The following is an 18,305-nucleotide window of genomic DNA, read 5'->3' on the forward strand; positions in this document are numbered from 1 at the left end:
GCTAAAGTCCCATGAAGTCAGGTAAATTTGTCAAAAAGGTAGTGTGAAAAATGCAGAAGACTTGTGTCTAGAGTGAGTTCCTTTCTGCAAGAAGTTGAAGTGCTGAATGACATTTGAATTGCCATGGCTAAATTAGATTGCTAGGGAGGTGTTTAACAAATTCTTTCTTTACCTCTTGAAAATGATTGTTTATTATTCTGAAATAGTTGAAAATTTTGAAAGTGATGCCACTAAAGCTTTTAACATTACATGTAAGATCTCCAGCTTATGACTGCCTATAACTGTGGTTGCAGTTTGAGTAATGTAAGACTGAGACTGAGATCTCCAGCTTCTGACTGCCTATAACTGTGGTTGCAGTTTGAACACTGCAAGTGAAATCTCTGACATTGTTTCTAATATAAAATGATGACAGGTTTCTGCCATATTTGGGTCAGCTGACATGATCTTTCTACCTCTGGAGAGAGAAAGAAAACTAGAACCTGTACCTGCAGAACTTGTAAAATAAAGAGGCGTCTGCGTCACTCAGTAGAGCTGGTGATACTGATGCATGTTAAAAACTATTGCTAGCTGACATGTTCTAGGTAAAATTAATTAAAATTGACAGAGTTTACTTATTTAATTAGCGGTATGTTTGCTGCATTTTCTACTAAGTTGCATTCATTTATCTTTGTGTTACAGGGTGCACAGTGTGTAGATTGTGACCAAGCGAAAAAGCCTCCTAGAATAGTTTTGATGGAGTGGACTGAACTGCCCAAAGGAGAGGATCCAGACTATTATATTCTGACATACCAGCAAGCAGATGCTTTCAGTCAAAAAGTATATTTTGTCAATCTAAGCAATAAGTTGTTCCATGTTATTTAAGATGTAGGTAGCAGTTATTAATAGCACCGTGGGGTTTGGTTTTTTTTGGTTGGATTTTCTAGTAAAAAAAAGTAAGATGGCAAATAAAGAGGAAGTTTAGAAAAAATGTATTGGATTTTTTAATTCATGTCATTTATATGTACTCTTACAGAGTCCTACTGGAGCCAGTGGGACTTAAAAGACCCTTGAGTATGCTGTTGAATCAGGATGGATAGTTATAGGCTCAAAGTTAAGAAATTATGTAAGTTCTTCAAAGTACTGTGGTTTGAAGGAACAATTTAACTTCTCCAGATGCTACCTCTAGATCTCAGTGGGAAGGCATTATTCTCATTTTGAGTGCAGCATGTCCTGTAATTTAAAGAAAGTATGGGGATTTTAATATGAAGGTGTTTGTTATTACTGTGATTTCTAAAAGGCTTTGTTTCAAATGCATTGGATATTTTGCAGTATAACTGCAGCCTCCAGTTTGACGTGCAGCTCCTTCTAAAGCTTCATAGATCACATATAAACTGTATTTTTATTACTCTCACTATATTCAGAAATTTTTTTAACTTGCAGAATGTAAGAAACATTTCTAAAGTTGAACGGAAACCTGTCAGTACTGCAGTTCTGCTCGAGCAAAATAGGAAGTATGATATTACAATAGAATCCCTGAAAAATGGCCAAATCTTAAGTGTGAAATCATTTAAAACACGTAAGTCGAGTAGCAGCAAAAAATTTTGGTATCTTTATAGTTAGTTTAACACTGAAGATTAAAAAGTTGGGGTTCAGATCCCGAGTTTACTCATGTATTTAGGAATTTGCACTGATGTATGTTTTCAACCATGAAGGAATAATTTTTTATAATGTGTTTGGTTCACATAACAATTCTAAAATATGACACTGGTGTAAAAGTTTGTGAGATTTTTAAATATTACAGGTTTTGCTATACTACAGTAATTCTAGAAGAAAACATTTATAAAGAAGGACCATTGAAAAAATACTTAAAGCATGGAAATTTCATAATAACATAGGGTCATTGTCTTATGTAAATTAAAAAAAAAAATAGTTTCAACTTTATAACAGTCCCTCCTTAAAAAGAGTTAATAAGTATCTTGAAGATCTTAGCATTGTGATTAACTGGGAACAGACTTTCATTACTGGATTGTATGAGTTTAGCCACTGAATTTATAAAAACAGCTGTAATTTATAGCTGTAAATCTGTTCAGGACCACAAGCCCCACTGGTTGTGAATGAAGGGGCTTTCCAATCTCAACTTGATCAGTGAGAATAGTTTATAACATGACCTTTGTACACATTGCAAGCTCATACTCTTGCATTTTTTTTGGAATACAGACTTGTATCTGAATTCAAGCAACATCATTGGGGAAAAAATAGTAAAAGCATTGCAAGAGCCATCAATTGATGAAAGAACATTCAACAAGCTACAAAACATGGTTATGCTGCTAATGTGTTACTGCACTTAGCATCTATTACTTAACTGATCTTCTATCCAAATATGTACTTTTACAGTTAAAACACTCTTGAAAGTATGTACTTTTACCTCTGCTTGCTTCAGACATAAGATAACATACCATGAAAATAAAGGAAAACATGACTTTCTTAAATGATGCTGCATTTCCTTATCTATTGGGGCTATCCCTCATCCCTTCTCAAAAGAAGAAAAGTAATAATATTGATGAAATAAATCTTTGAGTTAATTTTTCCTTTGTGGCAAACACAGTATTTATTTTTTTCATTGTCTACTAGGTGGAATTTCAGAAAATGACATCAAAATATTTGTGACAGCTACTACAGTGTCTTTTAATTGGAGTACGATGATCAAAGAATTTTCAGTTTCTCTTTTCCTGAATGGTACTTCTCAGATTATAAAAAGACCCAGTGGATTCTTTGTATGGAGAAATTTGACACCTGCTACCATTTATACATTTAAGTTTATATTTGAACAATTAAATCCTGAATTTGTAAATGTGTCTCAATCACTGGATATTCAAGCTGAAACAGGTATATATTAGAGTTTCTTGAAGTCACAGTGAATGCAAGTTAGTACTGCATATTTTTTAGATGGGTTAAGAGTAAATTGTAAAATCCTGTATTCCATGTAATGCATTTTAGTAGATACAGATGTTATTTCTAGAAAGAGGAAATAAATTGAATGTTATTGACATAAAAAGGTTATTTCTAGTCAATATTTCTTAGTATTTTAAGACCAAGAATTCAAATTTGCTTGTGCAAATATTTTAAATGTATTTTGGCAGATTAAAATGGAATGAAATTAATGTTGAAGTTAAGCCTTGTAATTATTGGAGTGTATGGGTTGAATTTGCTATGTAGTTTCAATGAAAAGGCAAAGAAAACCCTGAATTTGGTAAGAATTTGGAACACTTTCTGAAACATTCAAAACTATAGGATTTTTATTGTTGAGTGGCAAGCTTAGCTGTGCAGTTTTTTAAGTGCTGTGAGGGATGCAAGCTTCTGAGGATAATGTAGCTTGGTTGTGTATCCTCATGCCTTTAAATGTGTTACTCTCATAATGCAACTTAGAATCTTTACAATTAGATACACAAAAAAAGAATTATATACAATCAAATTCAAGGAAATAATTCTTTTCCTAGATGCAAGAAAATATTAAAAGCAAATTATTTGTTAAATTCATTTTTATAATTTAAAAAATCGAGTCATCAAAAACTTAACTTAAAAATTAATTTCTTTTCTAGAATATGACAAAGATTAATATATCTCTTCTATTTTTCCTTCTTCACTGGGCTGCAGTTGTAGCTTTTAGTTCAGTCAATCAGATTTTTTAAAACACAGGACTTTGAAAGAGTGTTTTTATAATCACTGAATATTTTTGAGGTTGAAATAATGATTTAATTAAAGGCTTTTGTTCTCAAAATGTCTGTGTAATTGTAAGGAATCAGCACCATTTCCATGAGCAATACAGCACATATTTAAAATCCTGTCCTTGTTGCCTTATAGGAAACTTAAAAATTAATTTCTTTTCTAGAAAATGACAAAGATTAATAGATCTCTTCTATTTTTTCTTCTTCACTGGGCTGCAGTTGTAGCTTTTAGTTCAGTCAATCAGATTTTTTAAAACACGGGACTTTGAAGGAGTGTTGGTTTATAATCACTGAATATTTTTGAGGTTGAAATAATGATTTAATTAAAGGCTTTTGTTCTCAAAATGTCTGTGTAATTGTAAGGAATCAGCACCATTTCCATGAGCAATACAGCACATATTTAAAATCCTGTCCTTGTTGCCTTATAGGAACCTGTTCCAAAGGGTGGGTGGCATTCCAGAGCAGCTGCTACCAAATGGGAAAGGAGAGCAAGCCATGGAAGGTGGCACAACAAACCTGTGAAACCTCCTCACAAGGGGCACATCTTCTTGACATAGGGAGTGAAGAAGAACATGGGTTTGTGTTGTCATATCTCCAGAAAATTAGTCGAATAATCATGTTATGGACAGGTCTTAATGACCTAAAGGTAAGTATATTTTATCATCTTTGTTATTACAGATGTAGAAGCAGGAGAATTTTGAAAGAGAGGAGGCAATCCTTTGGAGTAAAAATTACTAAACAGTACATTGGTTATTTTTTACTATAGTTATTAGCAATTAGATGAAGAATCATTGTTTCTTCCTATTTAGAAATACTGAAACTATTTAGAAGGCCATAGCAGGAGGGAAGAAAACCTTCATAATATAGATTTAACCTGTAATATTTGTGTGTGTGTGTGTGTGTGTGTGTGTGTGTGTGTGTGTGTGTGTGTGTGTGTATTTCCCGGGGAGATTATTTTGCCTGTAGGTGGTGCTGCATTACCAGATTTCACATCTCAGTCTACACACTTGTTACTATGGATCTCGAAGTCTGGGGTTGGCTTTCTCAGTTTTGATGCAGGTCTGAAATGTTGAGTGTTGAGCTTACTGAGGTCTGTTCAGTATGGATTGAGCAAGGTGGTTCTTGTAAAATATTTCCTGTTCCTTATATTTCGGATATGGAAGTTCGTAATGCTACATCTGCTGTTACAAAATGATTCAGTGTGGTGTGGTGTGTGTGGCTGGGGAAGAAGTACAGACATAAATAAAGTATTGGAAGAGCTCTTGGAAAGATAGAGGCACAGTGCCAGAAACGTGGGACCCAGGCTTCTGTGATTTGGTTTAGTGAAAATTATGTGCTAAGTGTAGAAGGTTGGAAAAAGCCAGTGGTTTTTATTTTAAAAAATCTGCAACCTGAAATTTAATTTTAATGTTGTTTTGGCAAAATTATTTTACTGTGAAAATAGTAAAACCAAAGCAAACTTTTTGTGTAAGAGCAGGAGTGGTGTCACACCACATGTCATAGAGATAGAAAAATTCCTTTTTGCAGAGTCTGTTAAATAATGGTGCTACACAAAGAAGTCAGAGGGGGATAGCATGCAGACTGAGGAAACACAAATCTGTCTAGCTTAGAGAAGCACTGTAACCATGCTGGTTAGTAAAGCACCAGGAATATATGCACTTTACATGTAATAATATTTTGTTGATATTACTCCAAAGTCACTTCTCAAATTGCTATAATTTTTACACCATAGTGATATTCCTTGTAACCACCTGGGTATTTTAAAAATAAGGTAATATTTGTAAGAGGCTGTCAGAAGCATCATAATTTTTCAAGTTGGAAAGAGTACTACCAAGTTGGTTTTTCTTAATCTTTTCTTCTTAAGAAAAGAGTCAATTGCCAGTTTGGAATTCGGCTGTTAGTCAACTGTTTAATCATTGCATGCATTTTTATGTTTGTGGGAGTCAGTCAGTTAAATGAACTAGATGAGAACCATATTTTAAGAGTAACAAGGTATAATAATAAAATGCTTATTTACAAGAACCTCTTTCCTAAATATTTGTACTTAATTAGTGGGTTCAAGTGCTGTCTGAACATGTTTCAATCTGAAATGTCACCGTTTGCATCTGTTCTCATCCTATGAGAACTCTGAATTGTACTTGCACCAAATTGCACTTAGCTGGAAAAAGAGAAAGTACCTCAAAGGTTAGAAACCTGGAGTCAGGTGTGAGAGTGTCCTAACAGCTGAGAAGCCAGGGAAAGATAGATAGCATTTTCTCATCTGATTGTGATTCTAGTCATGGTTTTTCAGGTAAATATTTTTGTTTTCAGACTCAATTTATGAGTATTTTTTATTGAGTGATTTTTTAAGTGAATGCCCTTTTTATAAAATGATCCATACATGATTATTAAGTTATTAGATTAATAATGATTTTTAAAGTTTTGTTTGTAATGATAAAATATACTCATGTGGCTTATATTATGCTATGTTATATTTTTATCTTGTAATCTTTTGTGATAGATCGGATGGAATTTTAGATTGGAACCTTTATTAAAAATAGACCTATATAAGTAACTTGTATAAATGATGTACATAATTCTTGGATATTTAAGAAAACACTTGCAATGAGGGAAAACTTAATAATTTACAAATATAATCTAAAAATATCTGTGGTTTAATTTCATTTATTTCAATCTAGGAAGAAGGTCAGCTTGTGTGGACAGATGGATCTCCTTATCTTCTAAAAGATGGTATCTCATCTCTATCAATGATACCAGAAAATCAAACTGACTGCTATGCCCTTCAGAAAGATCCCACTGGCCCAGACTATTTTTTCACAGGATTTTTCTGCTATGTCCAGCTACCATATATTTGTGAATATGAATGTAACTATATTTTTTAAATATCTTGCATTTATTCTTAAAAGTCTTGCCCTGATTAAATTTATATTTTAAGATACAAATATAAAAATAAAAGGGTTTTAATGATTTTTTTTTCATTTTTGATGCTTTTTTTCAGTACCTGTGGTACCAGAAAACTTCATGTTTGATGTGCATGATGTCGAGACAACTGAAGCTGTAATTGTGTGGAGCAGTATGGACATGTGGCTTAAGTCAGGCTTTGCACTTATACTTAAGTACTATTTTGCTCAGTGGAAACCATACATTCTGAACTTGCCTGTGAATACAACTCAGACAAAAATTGGGCAGCTGTCTCCAGGCCTTCACTATAGTTTCTTATTAGCAGCAAGGAACCCAGAAGGAGCACAGACTAGCTTAAGTCCAGTTGTGAAGGTAGAAACAAGTAAGTTGCGAAAATAAATAGAAGTAATAACCAGATAACCATATATATTTTATATTTTCCTTTAATTACACTGTATTTTCTAGACTGTATTTTCTGCACTGTTTTTCCTGTATTTTCTATTTATCACTGATACACTGTCAAGGTTGCTTTGTTAGATTTGCTCTAATAATATTTATCCTGCATGTAAATGTGCACTGTTAGGTTTTCAGGCTCTATTTCAAACAAACAAACAGGCACAATAAAACACCCCACAGTTATTGATGAAAGGCATGAGAAACTATTATTGTATTTCTGTTCCTAATCTTATTCCACAGGGCCCTTGCATTCCCAGAAGTTAGAGGCTACGTATGTTTCATCTACAGAAATCCATTTAAAATGGAAGCCTCCCCAGCATTCATACAGTGTTTCTTTTCACCACTACCTGGTCAACATATTGGATACTGAAACCAACATCTGGGAACAGTTACCAGTTGAAAAAAGCAAGACTTCAATAGTCATACAAAATAGAAAACCTTATCACCAGTATCAGTTATATTTACAGAATGTCGCAGAGAAAGGCATTCTAAGCTGCCACGAGAAACCTATACTAATCACAACAGGTGATGTATCCATTTTCTAGTTGTTTCATTTCACTGGACAGAGTCTAAATTGAAAATAAAAGGCATAAAGGTATTTTTAAAGCCATGTCAGATTGTGATTGTTGGGATAGTCTTCAGAACCTTCTAAAATTGTGAAAGTACCAATCCTTTTATTTATTTATTCTTTTGCCTACTTACAGCATATTAGTAAAGGCTAAAGAAGTGATATTCTGCTTAATTCTGATTTATAGTTTAAATCTCTATTTTCAGCAAAGTTAAAACATTACTATGATTTCTCAAATTTTTTAGGGCAAACTATGTCATCTTTTTACTCCATATATATCCAGTGGAATGAAATATGCTTGCAAAATGAGTCCTTATTTTTTATGAGAAAACAGAAAATAGAATCTGCCTTTAACAGGTAGTTGCCTGCAAATTATTTTAAGAAATAATGAAATGAAACAGTAGGTTTAAAATCACGACATTTTAGAAGAAAAAAAACCCAAGAGACATTATTGGAAAGTGATTGTTAAGTGATAGTAAGTTTGATGTGTGGTTTTATACTGACTTTTTTTTTTTTTAATCAAGCTGTCAGTCCACCTACAGCTGTTTATATTTACCCAGAGGATGTAGAAGAAGAGAGTGTAATCCTTCACTGGAAGCTGCCACAAGAGTGTCAGGAATCCTACATTCAAGTGAAACCTAATGCAGGCATCGGTGAAACAAAGAAGTTTTTATTAAGTAATAAAGAAGAATTAAAGGTTGATGATCTAACTCCGGGAATGGCTTATGAAATAGCAGTGGCAAGTGTGAAAAATGGAACTAGGAGTGAACTGAAGACCATTCAATGCACTTTAAGTAAGACATTATTTATGGTGGAAACTACAGACATATGTTAGTCTCACCATTGTTGCTGTCACCTAATAAAATTTGTAGATCAAGTAAATTTGCTAAATAGCCAAGGATCAAAACTTAAATGTGAAGTGCAGAGATCCAATCCTAGATGTTAACAGCAAAATTAACAATTGTTGCAAACACAGTGCAGCCTTGGAAAATCTATTGGTACTGGCAACAGCTGCGATGGGAACCACATCTGGAAATCCTGTTCCCACTGGCAAAAGAAGCTGGGTGAATCATTGATTTGCACTGAAATAGGAAAATATTGGAGTGGTTGAAACAGATTATTGATTTTTGGAAGTACATTAGTTGTTCTGAGAACTGTGAGAAACAATTGCCCTACCATTAGTGAGAGACTGCTAGGAAAGAACTAGAAGTAATACTAGCTGAAAATAAAAGCTTTGCATTGTTTGTCAAAGCATCTTTCCCATTGATAGGGAAGGGTTTATTGAAGGGTCTTACTTTCCCAAAATGTTGAAATGCTTTTGGTGCAGTATAAATTTTTTGCATATGTGAAAGGAGTGGGCAGGATTCACTTATACATGTACTATATAAAGGCTGCAGTAGTCAGGTTATTAGATTCATGAAATGCTGAATTATCATTTCTTTCTAAATGATAATTCAGCAGTATTTTGGAGGGTAACACTCCTAATTCTTTTCCAGATTTTTTTATATAGGATTATATTTAATACCTCATTCATGACACAGATGACAAAATTCTAAATGGGGTATTTCACAGCTGTCAGAGCCAACTGTAAGGGAAGAAAACTGAACACGTCAATGTTGCATCCATCAAATACATCTCATTCTCCATGGTTAGATCCCTGTCCACATCTACATTTCTGTATAGTTTTCCAGTTATCCTGCTTACCTTCTTGGTGCAGTTGTGGTTGAGAAGGAAATTCCAGTAAGAAATAGTTAAAAGATCTGGTTGTTTATTGTTTCTGAGCAATGACGTGCTATGGTAGATGTTAATTTCCATTTGGCAAGAGTATTTCTCAGGGCAGTTTCTTCAGATGCATTATGTGGTTTTCACTTAATTTATTTTCAACTATTTTAACACACGGCAATTTTTTTCCTTCTAGAGCCCAAGCCTGTTCAAATTGCAGTTCCTTATGAGCTCCATAGCAATGCTGTGGTACTGTTTGTTCACATGCCCGATGTCGGAGTATTTGATGGCATATATGTTACAAGTAAAGAAGGACCTAATGCAACATTCATTTTAAAAAGTGATGGTAAAATAACAATTGAGAACCTCACTGCAGGAAGACAATATGATTTCTGTGTCTCCACAAAAAGTGGAAAAATGTTGAGCTCCTTTTACCATATAAATGGTGTAAAAACCTGTGAGTATTTTAAGTTCTTATAAAATTGCACAATATAAAACCTTTTGAACTTTATTTTCATTGCAGTGGAATAGAAAAGACATGCTATTCAAAAATCATCTTGATATATTTATGTAAGCAATTGCAGTTGCACTAAGACTAACTGGTTTTTAAACAAGACTATAAGAATCCCTCATAATTTCTAAACTTACTAAATTGTGGTTTTTGTATGGTGTATAAAATGTCTAGCAAACACTTCAGGAATTTAGGCTGTATTAAATTACTGCCCTTGTGGGAGACAAGACACATTTTGATCACTTATTTTGAACAAGTACATGAGTATCAATGGGATTGCTTCTGTGCCTTGAAATTATTAAGTTTATTCCTCCTGGTGTATCTTTAAGCAAATGATAAAAGGTTCTTCAAGGTAATAAATTAATTCACAAGGACATTAAAAGAATGGTAGTGGATAGGACACCTTCTAGTAATGCTTTTAGAAACAGAATTTTAATAGAAACCTAAAAATATTTTAAAATACCTGCTGAAATTCTGTGGTTTTACTTTCCTATTTTTTATATAAGTTTTTATTTTCCCATTCTATAATTTTAATTTGAAATTCTTTTTCTGCTCTGTTTCTTTCAGAATAGAAATGTTGTAAAAGGAAAAGTTAAGGTAGGATCTGAAGAAGTAAGGAAGAAGAGTAGAATGAGGGCAAGACAGAAAATCACCCCAAATACAGAAAGCCTCGAAAGCTGATATTTCTTAAAACACAGTTTTAATAAAAACTTGGGGTTTAACCAATCTTCTGACAGCATTCCCTAAATTTAACGGGAAACTACAAAAGCCAGTATTGTTCTGACTCTTCTGGGGCCTCAAAAATTTGGAAGAAATAAAAATCCTGACACTTCAAATGTATACAGCTTTCCCTTAGAAAAAGTGTAAATTTTGATATATTCCAGACAGAAATGGCTGTGATGGGGATGAAAGAGATGTAAAGGAGAGTGGAGATTCTCCTGTAATGTGATCTGAATTGTACCTCACAAGACTATTCTAGTAAGGGATAAATTGTTTTTGTCTTGCCTGATCTGCCCAGTTTTGCTGAGCCTTTTGACAAAATTTAGGTGCATTCTGACCACTATAGTAGTGCTATTGGAGGGATTAACTTCGTCCTAGAGAACTTTCCTACCCAGGAGTGCTAGTTCTGTTGTCAAGGAGAAATGTAGTTTCAACCTCAAGTAATTTTAAGAAAAAACACAACCAATTTTTCTTAAATAGTGGCATTACTATATCTTTTTTCTTTCTCTATTTTTTATGCTTCTCTATTTTGGAATTGCTGTGTGTCTGCATGACTGATATCAGATTTTGCCCTCTGTTAGTCTGTTATTGATGATCTCCACTTTATGTCTCCCCAGGAGATATGAAAATGTTAGATTGAGCAATGCCTGGGGTTGAACAGAGAGGTGTTTTATGTTCTTCTGTAGGTCTGGCAGCTCCCCTGAATGTACGAGAGGGTGATGTCACTGACACTTCCATCCAGGTCTTGTGGGATGGCGCTGATGGAGATTTCGAGCAGTACGAGGTTACCTGTACTAATTGTGCAGGTGCTTTCAAGGTATGCTGTGTGGAGCACCACCTGTGGATTCACACTGCAGCTATTTTCAGTCTTCTATTAAGCAGTCAGAGACTGAATGAATGGCTTTATTTCCCAATAAAATAGTTGGATGTGTGGTTTATATATGATAAGTAAATTTTGTAAGGAGTTCTGTGAAAGCTGTATTTGGTTTTCTAGGTCCAGAAGGTCAAGCAAGAAACAGCAACATTTTCCAACCTCAGTCCTGGTAAGCTGTACAGTTTTGCAATTCGAACAGAGAAGGAAGGTTTCAGAGACAGTGTTTTTGTGACAAAAGAAATAGACACAGGTAAGATCACAAAGTTATCAAATTCAGTATTTGTTTTACTCCATCCATATCTCTTGCTTTCTTCTCTTTGAGACAAAAAATTTATTTTTGTCTCAAACGAAGAAGAGTATTTCAACCATCTTTGTAATTTTCTCCTTATTCTCTTTTATTGTTATTTTCCTTATCCTTTGACTGCAAGGGACCGTTAAGAAACTCAATATATTTCCTGTGTACAATGAGATACCAATGCTAACTTCATGTTGATTCAAGCAGCTTTAAAGTCCAGTACTTGCATAGTGGCTGGCTACCAATATTAGAGAAAACAATTTTTTTCCTTATACTTCTCTGTAATGCTTTAATTTTCTCTTCATCTGTGGCTTTGAACACACACACGGACACACATACATACACACACATACATACACACACACTTAAATGACCAGAACTAAATTAGGTCTATTTTGTTTTCTTATGGGCCTCCCCTTACATCACAAGTAAATTTGGGCTTTATTACATTTAGTTTTACTTTGGGTTAGGACATTTGATTCTCATCAGTGTAGTTCTCCTCTATTCCAGTACTTTGGAGTGGTTGGCATGGCCTCTCAGGCTTTTAGATCTGGCATGTGATAGTTTCCTCTAAAAGGTCACTAATGTGAAAAAATCAAGTATAGTAGATGTGATTGAGAGATTGAGAAGGTTCAGCATATGTGATCAAAGATATGTAATGTTTTGTATTTAAGGAACCACTGAATTAAAACTGGTACAGGAAAAATGTAAAATTCGTGAGAGAACAAATCATGGAGAGGCAATTGTGGAGCAAGTAAATCATGGTACTCTGACATTTCCTTTTCAAGATCTAAGGACTTGAAATTAAAGTCCTTAAAAAACCCAGAAAACAGAATGTAGAAAATAAGCAAAAGGAGATGGTTGTTTATTAAATGTGTAGATAAATTGCAGAACTTCTTGCCACAAGGTATTTTGTCTGATGATTGTGATCATAGGTTAAAGTGGAGACTAAAGACATAAAAGAAAAATCTGCTGGGATTTACTACATAGAACCTTTGGTTCATGAAATCCTTGGGCTGCAAAATGCAGCCTGCGGGACTGCTGAAAGGAATTACCACTCTACGCAATTCTTGCTTTTTCCGCAGGCATATCCTTTTGGCCACTGTTGAATAAAAGATACTGTGCTAGCTGGGACTTAGGTGTCTGCACAGTATGTTACCTCTTACACTGACATTTCTTTTCTTAAAAAATTGTCAGTTTTTGAGGAAGTCCACATCAGTGATGTCAGAACTGTACTAAGCAGCATTACAGCCAGCTTGGCTCTGGATTTCCTGGATAATAAAGTCACTTTGCATGTTTCTGCAGTGGTTGTAGTCTGCATGTCCTTGAGATAAGGAAGAACATGACATCATTTATGTGGAGTTTTTATTGCATTCTGATAATGAGAGGCCTGTCGTAAAGAAATGTGTTCAAGATGTATTTTTGAATCAATGCATTTTGTTTTATTGTCACACAGCACCAAGTGCAGTCAAATATCTGAACTGTAGCAGAGACTCTGAATCAATAACTGTTACCTGGCTCCCAGCCCAAAGTATGTTTGATGGATATGTTCTTTCAATAAACAGTAAGGTCTTTGATGAGAAGAAAATTTTACCTTCTGGTGTGAGGTATGATGATTACATTTTAAAAATAACTGTCATGGACTCAAAACAGCTGTTTCCCTGGATATTTAAAATAATTAGCCTGTGTTGTTATCTATATGTTATATGTTTTTGATGGCTTAGTTGATATACATTACTATGCCCCTGTATTTTAAGAACTGCATTTTTTAATCAAATTGCAATTACCATATGATGTGTTTATGCAAAAAAGAGCAAACAAAATACTGCATTGGGGTGAGCACCAGTAGAATCTCTGTGCAACTCTGGATATTTAATTCAATACTTTAAAACTTTCTAGTACTGGAACTTGCTGTGAACAAGTAGTGTAATGCATCCTATAGTGTAATGCATCCTATAGTGTAATGCATCCTATTTAAGGTTTCATAGTATTAAAATATTTTTTGATTCCTAAGATATAAACATGTATACACACATAATATGTATATAATATGCATAAAACTATAAAGAATTAGCATATGAACATACATATTTTTTTAGAACCCCAAAGGACATAATCTATTCTTTTGATATTTGTAGAATGCACAAATTTGAGCATCTTCTGCCGGGCACTGATTTCTTAATCAATATTGTGACAACCAATGGATTAAAAAGAAGTCTCCCTACTGTCCTCAAGATTAGCACCTGTAGGTTCCGTTTAGTAATGACTTTTCATGGTTTCAGATAATTAATGTTTTTATATTTTAAGATGTTTTATAAGAAAAGCTATTCCTTATTATATCCATGCATCTTAACAATGACTGAATGAACGCTTCTAAGTTTTTCTTTTCAATTTAAACCTCTTTGAAAGTGACTAAGTATATAAAAGCTTTTTAAACACAGTTTCTTCTGCATTAAGTGGGATATTGCCACTAACTGAAACAGCAGTAGTCTGCTGATTAGTAGTCTGCTGAGCAGTAGTTAGGATGATAAAAGTTTTCCACAAAAATTGACAAAGGTTGACTTAATTTCTGATTCTGTTTCTAATATTGGAGGTGATTTTCATTTATTTGAAATTCTTCTTAAGTACAAAATGAAATTTCTTTCTAGATGGAACTATAAAATAATGAATTAAAGCTATGTATTCAGTAGATGTCAATTTCCTTAAAATAAAAATAGATTATTTTAAATCTAAATTTTATATCTTCAGATCCTGACCCACCATCAGATTTACAAGTGTTTGGACAAGAAGAAAATACAGTCTATTTTTCTTGGAAACTCCCAAGAGGAGGATTTGATATGTTTCAGGTGAGATGAGAATGGGAAGAAACCAATGTAAATTTTTTTGTAGTTTTTCAATTATTGGAAAGAAATGTTATTCAAAAAGGTCAGCTAAATATGTACTTCCTATTACATAACAACTGTAAAAATTGTTAAAAGATAATATTTTTAATAGCTCTCAAAAACTGAATTTTCAACTAGTGTGAAATACAAAAGATCATAGGTCAAGGGTTGAATGTAACTGCAATGTAATATTTTTTTCTTAGTTTTTCAAATTTGTAACGCAAATTAATTTAACTGAAGTAAAAAATAAAAAATTCCTTCCTTACAGAATAATGTAAATCTTTTGTTTATAAAATTAAAGAATATTTATGGGGTTGTAAAAAAAATATAGCAATTTATTAGACAAAACTGCAAACCTTGAATACCTGCCATACCTTTCCAGCTTTGGGCAGTAAGTAGTTTAGGGATTTTCTGAGTGAAGTTGGATATACATAAAGAAAAACAGGGACTATTCCTGATTTTCTTGTTATTTATACTTCACAATTTTGTTATGCCCTGTTTAAAAAAATTAGTACTTCCCTATTCACCATACCTTTCATGATTTTATGAACTTCAATTTTTTCAATTTCTCATCATTCCTTATTTCAGTTCTCTGTAAAAAAATGATCCACAATGGCATCTAAATACTATGGATCATGTTTTACTATGACATGCAGACAGTCTCTCTTTTGTAACCTTGCTTTTGCAGTCTGTCTTTTATTACCCTTAGTTTGTAGCCACTGTATTGACATGTGGTCAACAAAACTTAGTATATATTGCTGTTTTAACACGTCACTTGAATCAATATGGATTTCTAGGGATAATCTTTCACAGTCAACTTACTTGAATGGGATATTCTTTGGTACACAGCACTACCATGAGTCATAGTACCATGAGTGTTTTAAAGATCTATGCAGTTTTTACTCCAATATTTCAGTGCCCATTTCTTTTCCTTCTGCTCTCCATGGCTTCAATTATTATCCTTACCTCAACCTGAAATCTGAGTATCCTTAGGATAGTTCCTTGACATTTCTTCTCTCTTCATTAGTGTAAAGCTGCATTGATCTCAATGGATAAGAGCAGCAAGTTAACCTCTCACACTATTTGCTGGTGCAGCCTGGAGTATATTTATGAATTTTTAAATTAAATTTAATTATCTTGTTCATATTTTGAGCCAGTTCAGATACACTTCTGAATGTGATAATGCTATTTTTGCCACGCTATGGAAAATAATTGTCATCTGTAATATTGATCTTTATGTCATGGTATTATTGTTCAGCATCTCACAGAGCAAGCAGCCACATTAGACAGTGCTTTGTCTGTATAAACGAGCTTATCTTTAAATCTTTAATGAGAAAGGCTTTCGTAGACTGGTTGCTTAGTAAGGTGCACCTGCATAAAAGGGATCGCTTTACTAATCATTTAAAATTAATCATCCCTGCTCACCAACTTTCTATGCAATATATTGTAGTTTGTAAAGTGAAGAGTGCACAAAAGGTACTTTCCTAACTTCTTTATACTAGATGTAAATGTTTAATCTATAGCTTTTCTTCTAGCATCTTGCATTGCTGTAATTCTAATAAGGTGAGGACAGTTTCCAAAATTTTGTTTGTATAAACAGGCACTGTACTGGTAAAGTAGACAGAGGGGAAATGGATCATTCCTCCCCACATGAATAGCAGCTAACCCCAGTGCTTTCAGGTCACTGCCATGTGTACAACATCCCCTTTCTGCTGGAGAAAACTAGTGGCAGGACAGGACTCACTATGCAGGCAGTTGCAGCCCTACTTGGTCTCAGTATTAAGAGCAATACCTGAGAAATGTGTGGTGTTTCTTGGAGATGCTTGTCCAGTGCCCTCTTCTGCAGGGCAGGCACGGTCTGCATCGTGTCTCTCACTAGTGCAGATAGGAACCAGTCTGCAGGGACACTCTTCTATGTCCACAGAAAGAACAGGTGCAGGAATTTTTTGTTACCTTAGAATTGTCTGGGAGATTAGAAGAAATCTAGGAGTTAAGCCTAGCTTCTAGGAGTTAAGTCCCCAGATTTCAATGTCTTGACATCTCCAGCCTTTTTATTCTCTGCAGTGGCTCTTAACAGATGAATTTTCAACGTATAGCAGTGAACCAGAAGAAATCTAGGAGTTAAGCCTAGCCTCCAGTTAAGTCCCCAGATTTCAATGTCTTGATATCTCCAGCCTTTTTATTCTCTGCAGTGGCTCTTAACAGATGAATTTTCAACGTATAGCAGTGAACAGACTTGAGTGACTAATCCCTTTGGAGTCTTTTCAGAATCTCAGCTCTTAACAGTGCATGGGTGTGTTTTTTGGTTGAATGGTTTTGGGTGTTGTTTGGGATTGTTTCTTTTGTTTTGCTATTTTGTTTTGTTTTGAGGTTTTTTTTGCCAGAAAGGTACAGAGTTACTTAATTGTACAGTTAATCACTAGAGCTGTGTGACTGAACAGTCAGAGTACACTTTATTGTCCTTCCTCCAAGAGCAAAAACCTGTAAGCCTCCACTTTGCTTCCTCCATCTACTTTTAAAGTCATTGCTTTCACTACTGGGCTATTAAGGAATGCTGGAGTTTCACATTGATGGAACATAATATAAAGCTTTTTTTGTATTTAAAATGTGAAAAATATTCTAAATGTTTTTATAATAACAGGTAGTTACAATCTCTGATCATTACTTTTATGAACTTAAATAGTCTAATATGAAGAATTCTTTGCTTTGATAGCTTTCATATTATCTGATGAATAATGAAAAGCTGCTTACCAGGACTATTTATGACAGCAGAGCTGTAGTGAAAAATCTGACCCCTGGGACAGAATACATTTTTCAGTTAAGGACAGTTAAAGGCTTGGATTCCTCTGTGGCTGTGGAGAAAAAAGTCATCACAAGTAAGGAAATACCTTATAAATTGTCCTTTTGAAAACCAGTAAATGTTCAGAGACATTTAAATCATTGTTTGTAAATAACTCAAAAAGGTCACAGAGCTCAAAATGAAACTTCAACTTTCAGAGGAAAGTTGTGCTTCTTGTTGTGATAGTTGCTCAAATAGGAGCCTTGTAGATAACTCACTGGATTGAGGTTGAGGCATGGCTGAGAAGAGCTCTTTGAAAAAAGCTTCCAGCTCTAACAAAGTAAGATTTTGCCAGACTAGATCTTCATATACTTTCATAATTACCTTGCCTTTTGTTTACAATTGTTTCTGTGTCTCCTAAGTTCTTGCAAGCCCATGGTCTCAGATTGCAGTATTGATCCTGTGCAAAGGTGCAGAATGTCTAAGACAGTAAGAGGAATTGTGCATCAGAGAGCTTAACAAGGTCCAGAAACCAGAATCTTGCACTCATTTTCTGTCTCTGAGCAAACATGTATTTTCCAATGCTCCAGTGATAGAACATAAAAAAGTGGTACGTTAATTTGTGGCAAAAATTTAAAGAAGAAGATTTATGTTGAATTCTGGACTGCCAAAGCAAATAAAGAGCAGCTAGTTGTAATCAGAAAATTAATCAGCTCCCAGGTTTATAAACATGCATGTCACAGACCTCCTCTCTTCTTTGATGGATATTCTGTGGCTTGTTTGGGCTATAACTCCTTAACTCAGTTAATAATCAAGGAGGCTCTGCACTTAGTTATTCAAAGATAAGTGAATCTCTGACAAAAAACCAGAACAAGTCCTGCAGATTATTGTGA

The 18,305-nt window shown here is 34.2% G+C and overlaps 1 protein-coding gene across 4 annotated transcripts in view; it reads left to right on the forward strand.

Annotated features, from left to right (window-relative positions):
• Nucleotides 1-18,305, forward strand: part of PTPRQ (protein tyrosine phosphatase receptor type Q) — a 125,851-nt gene that overhangs the window by 2,105 nt on the left and 105,441 nt on the right. For 2 of the 4 annotated variants that reach the window (XM_039704215.1, XM_039704216.1), the window contains exons 2-16: nt 679-816; nt 1,420-1,555; nt 2,611-2,865; nt 4,133-4,350; nt 6,383-6,569; nt 6,703-6,987; nt 7,302-7,586; nt 8,154-8,423; nt 9,548-9,808; nt 11,269-11,399; nt 11,577-11,706; nt 13,208-13,358; nt 13,890-13,996; nt 14,500-14,597; nt 17,347-17,509. In XM_039704215.1, the coding sequence (XP_039560149.1) occupies nt 679-816; nt 1,420-1,555; nt 2,611-2,865; nt 4,133-4,350; nt 6,383-6,569; nt 6,703-6,987; nt 7,302-7,586; nt 8,154-8,423; nt 9,548-9,808; nt 11,269-11,399; nt 11,577-11,706; nt 13,208-13,358; nt 13,890-13,996; nt 14,500-14,597; nt 17,347-17,509 (2,815 nt within the window). Of the gene's footprint in view, nt 1-501; nt 582-678; nt 817-1,419; nt 1,556-2,610; nt 2,866-4,132; nt 4,351-6,382; nt 6,570-6,702; nt 6,988-7,301; nt 7,587-8,153; nt 8,424-9,547; nt 9,809-11,268; nt 11,400-11,576; nt 11,707-13,207; nt 13,359-13,889; nt 13,997-14,499; nt 14,598-17,346; nt 17,510-18,305 lie in introns of those variants that run through there. The other 2 variants (XM_039704217.1, XM_039704218.1) reach the window with 2 other exon arrangements.

This window comes from Passer montanus, unplaced genomic scaffold (assembly GCF_014805655.1).
Source record: "Passer montanus isolate IOZ18808 unplaced genomic scaffold, ASM1480565v1 scaffold17, whole genome shotgun sequence".
Taxonomy (NCBI): domain Eukaryota; kingdom Metazoa; phylum Chordata; class Aves; order Passeriformes; family Passeridae; genus Passer; species Passer montanus.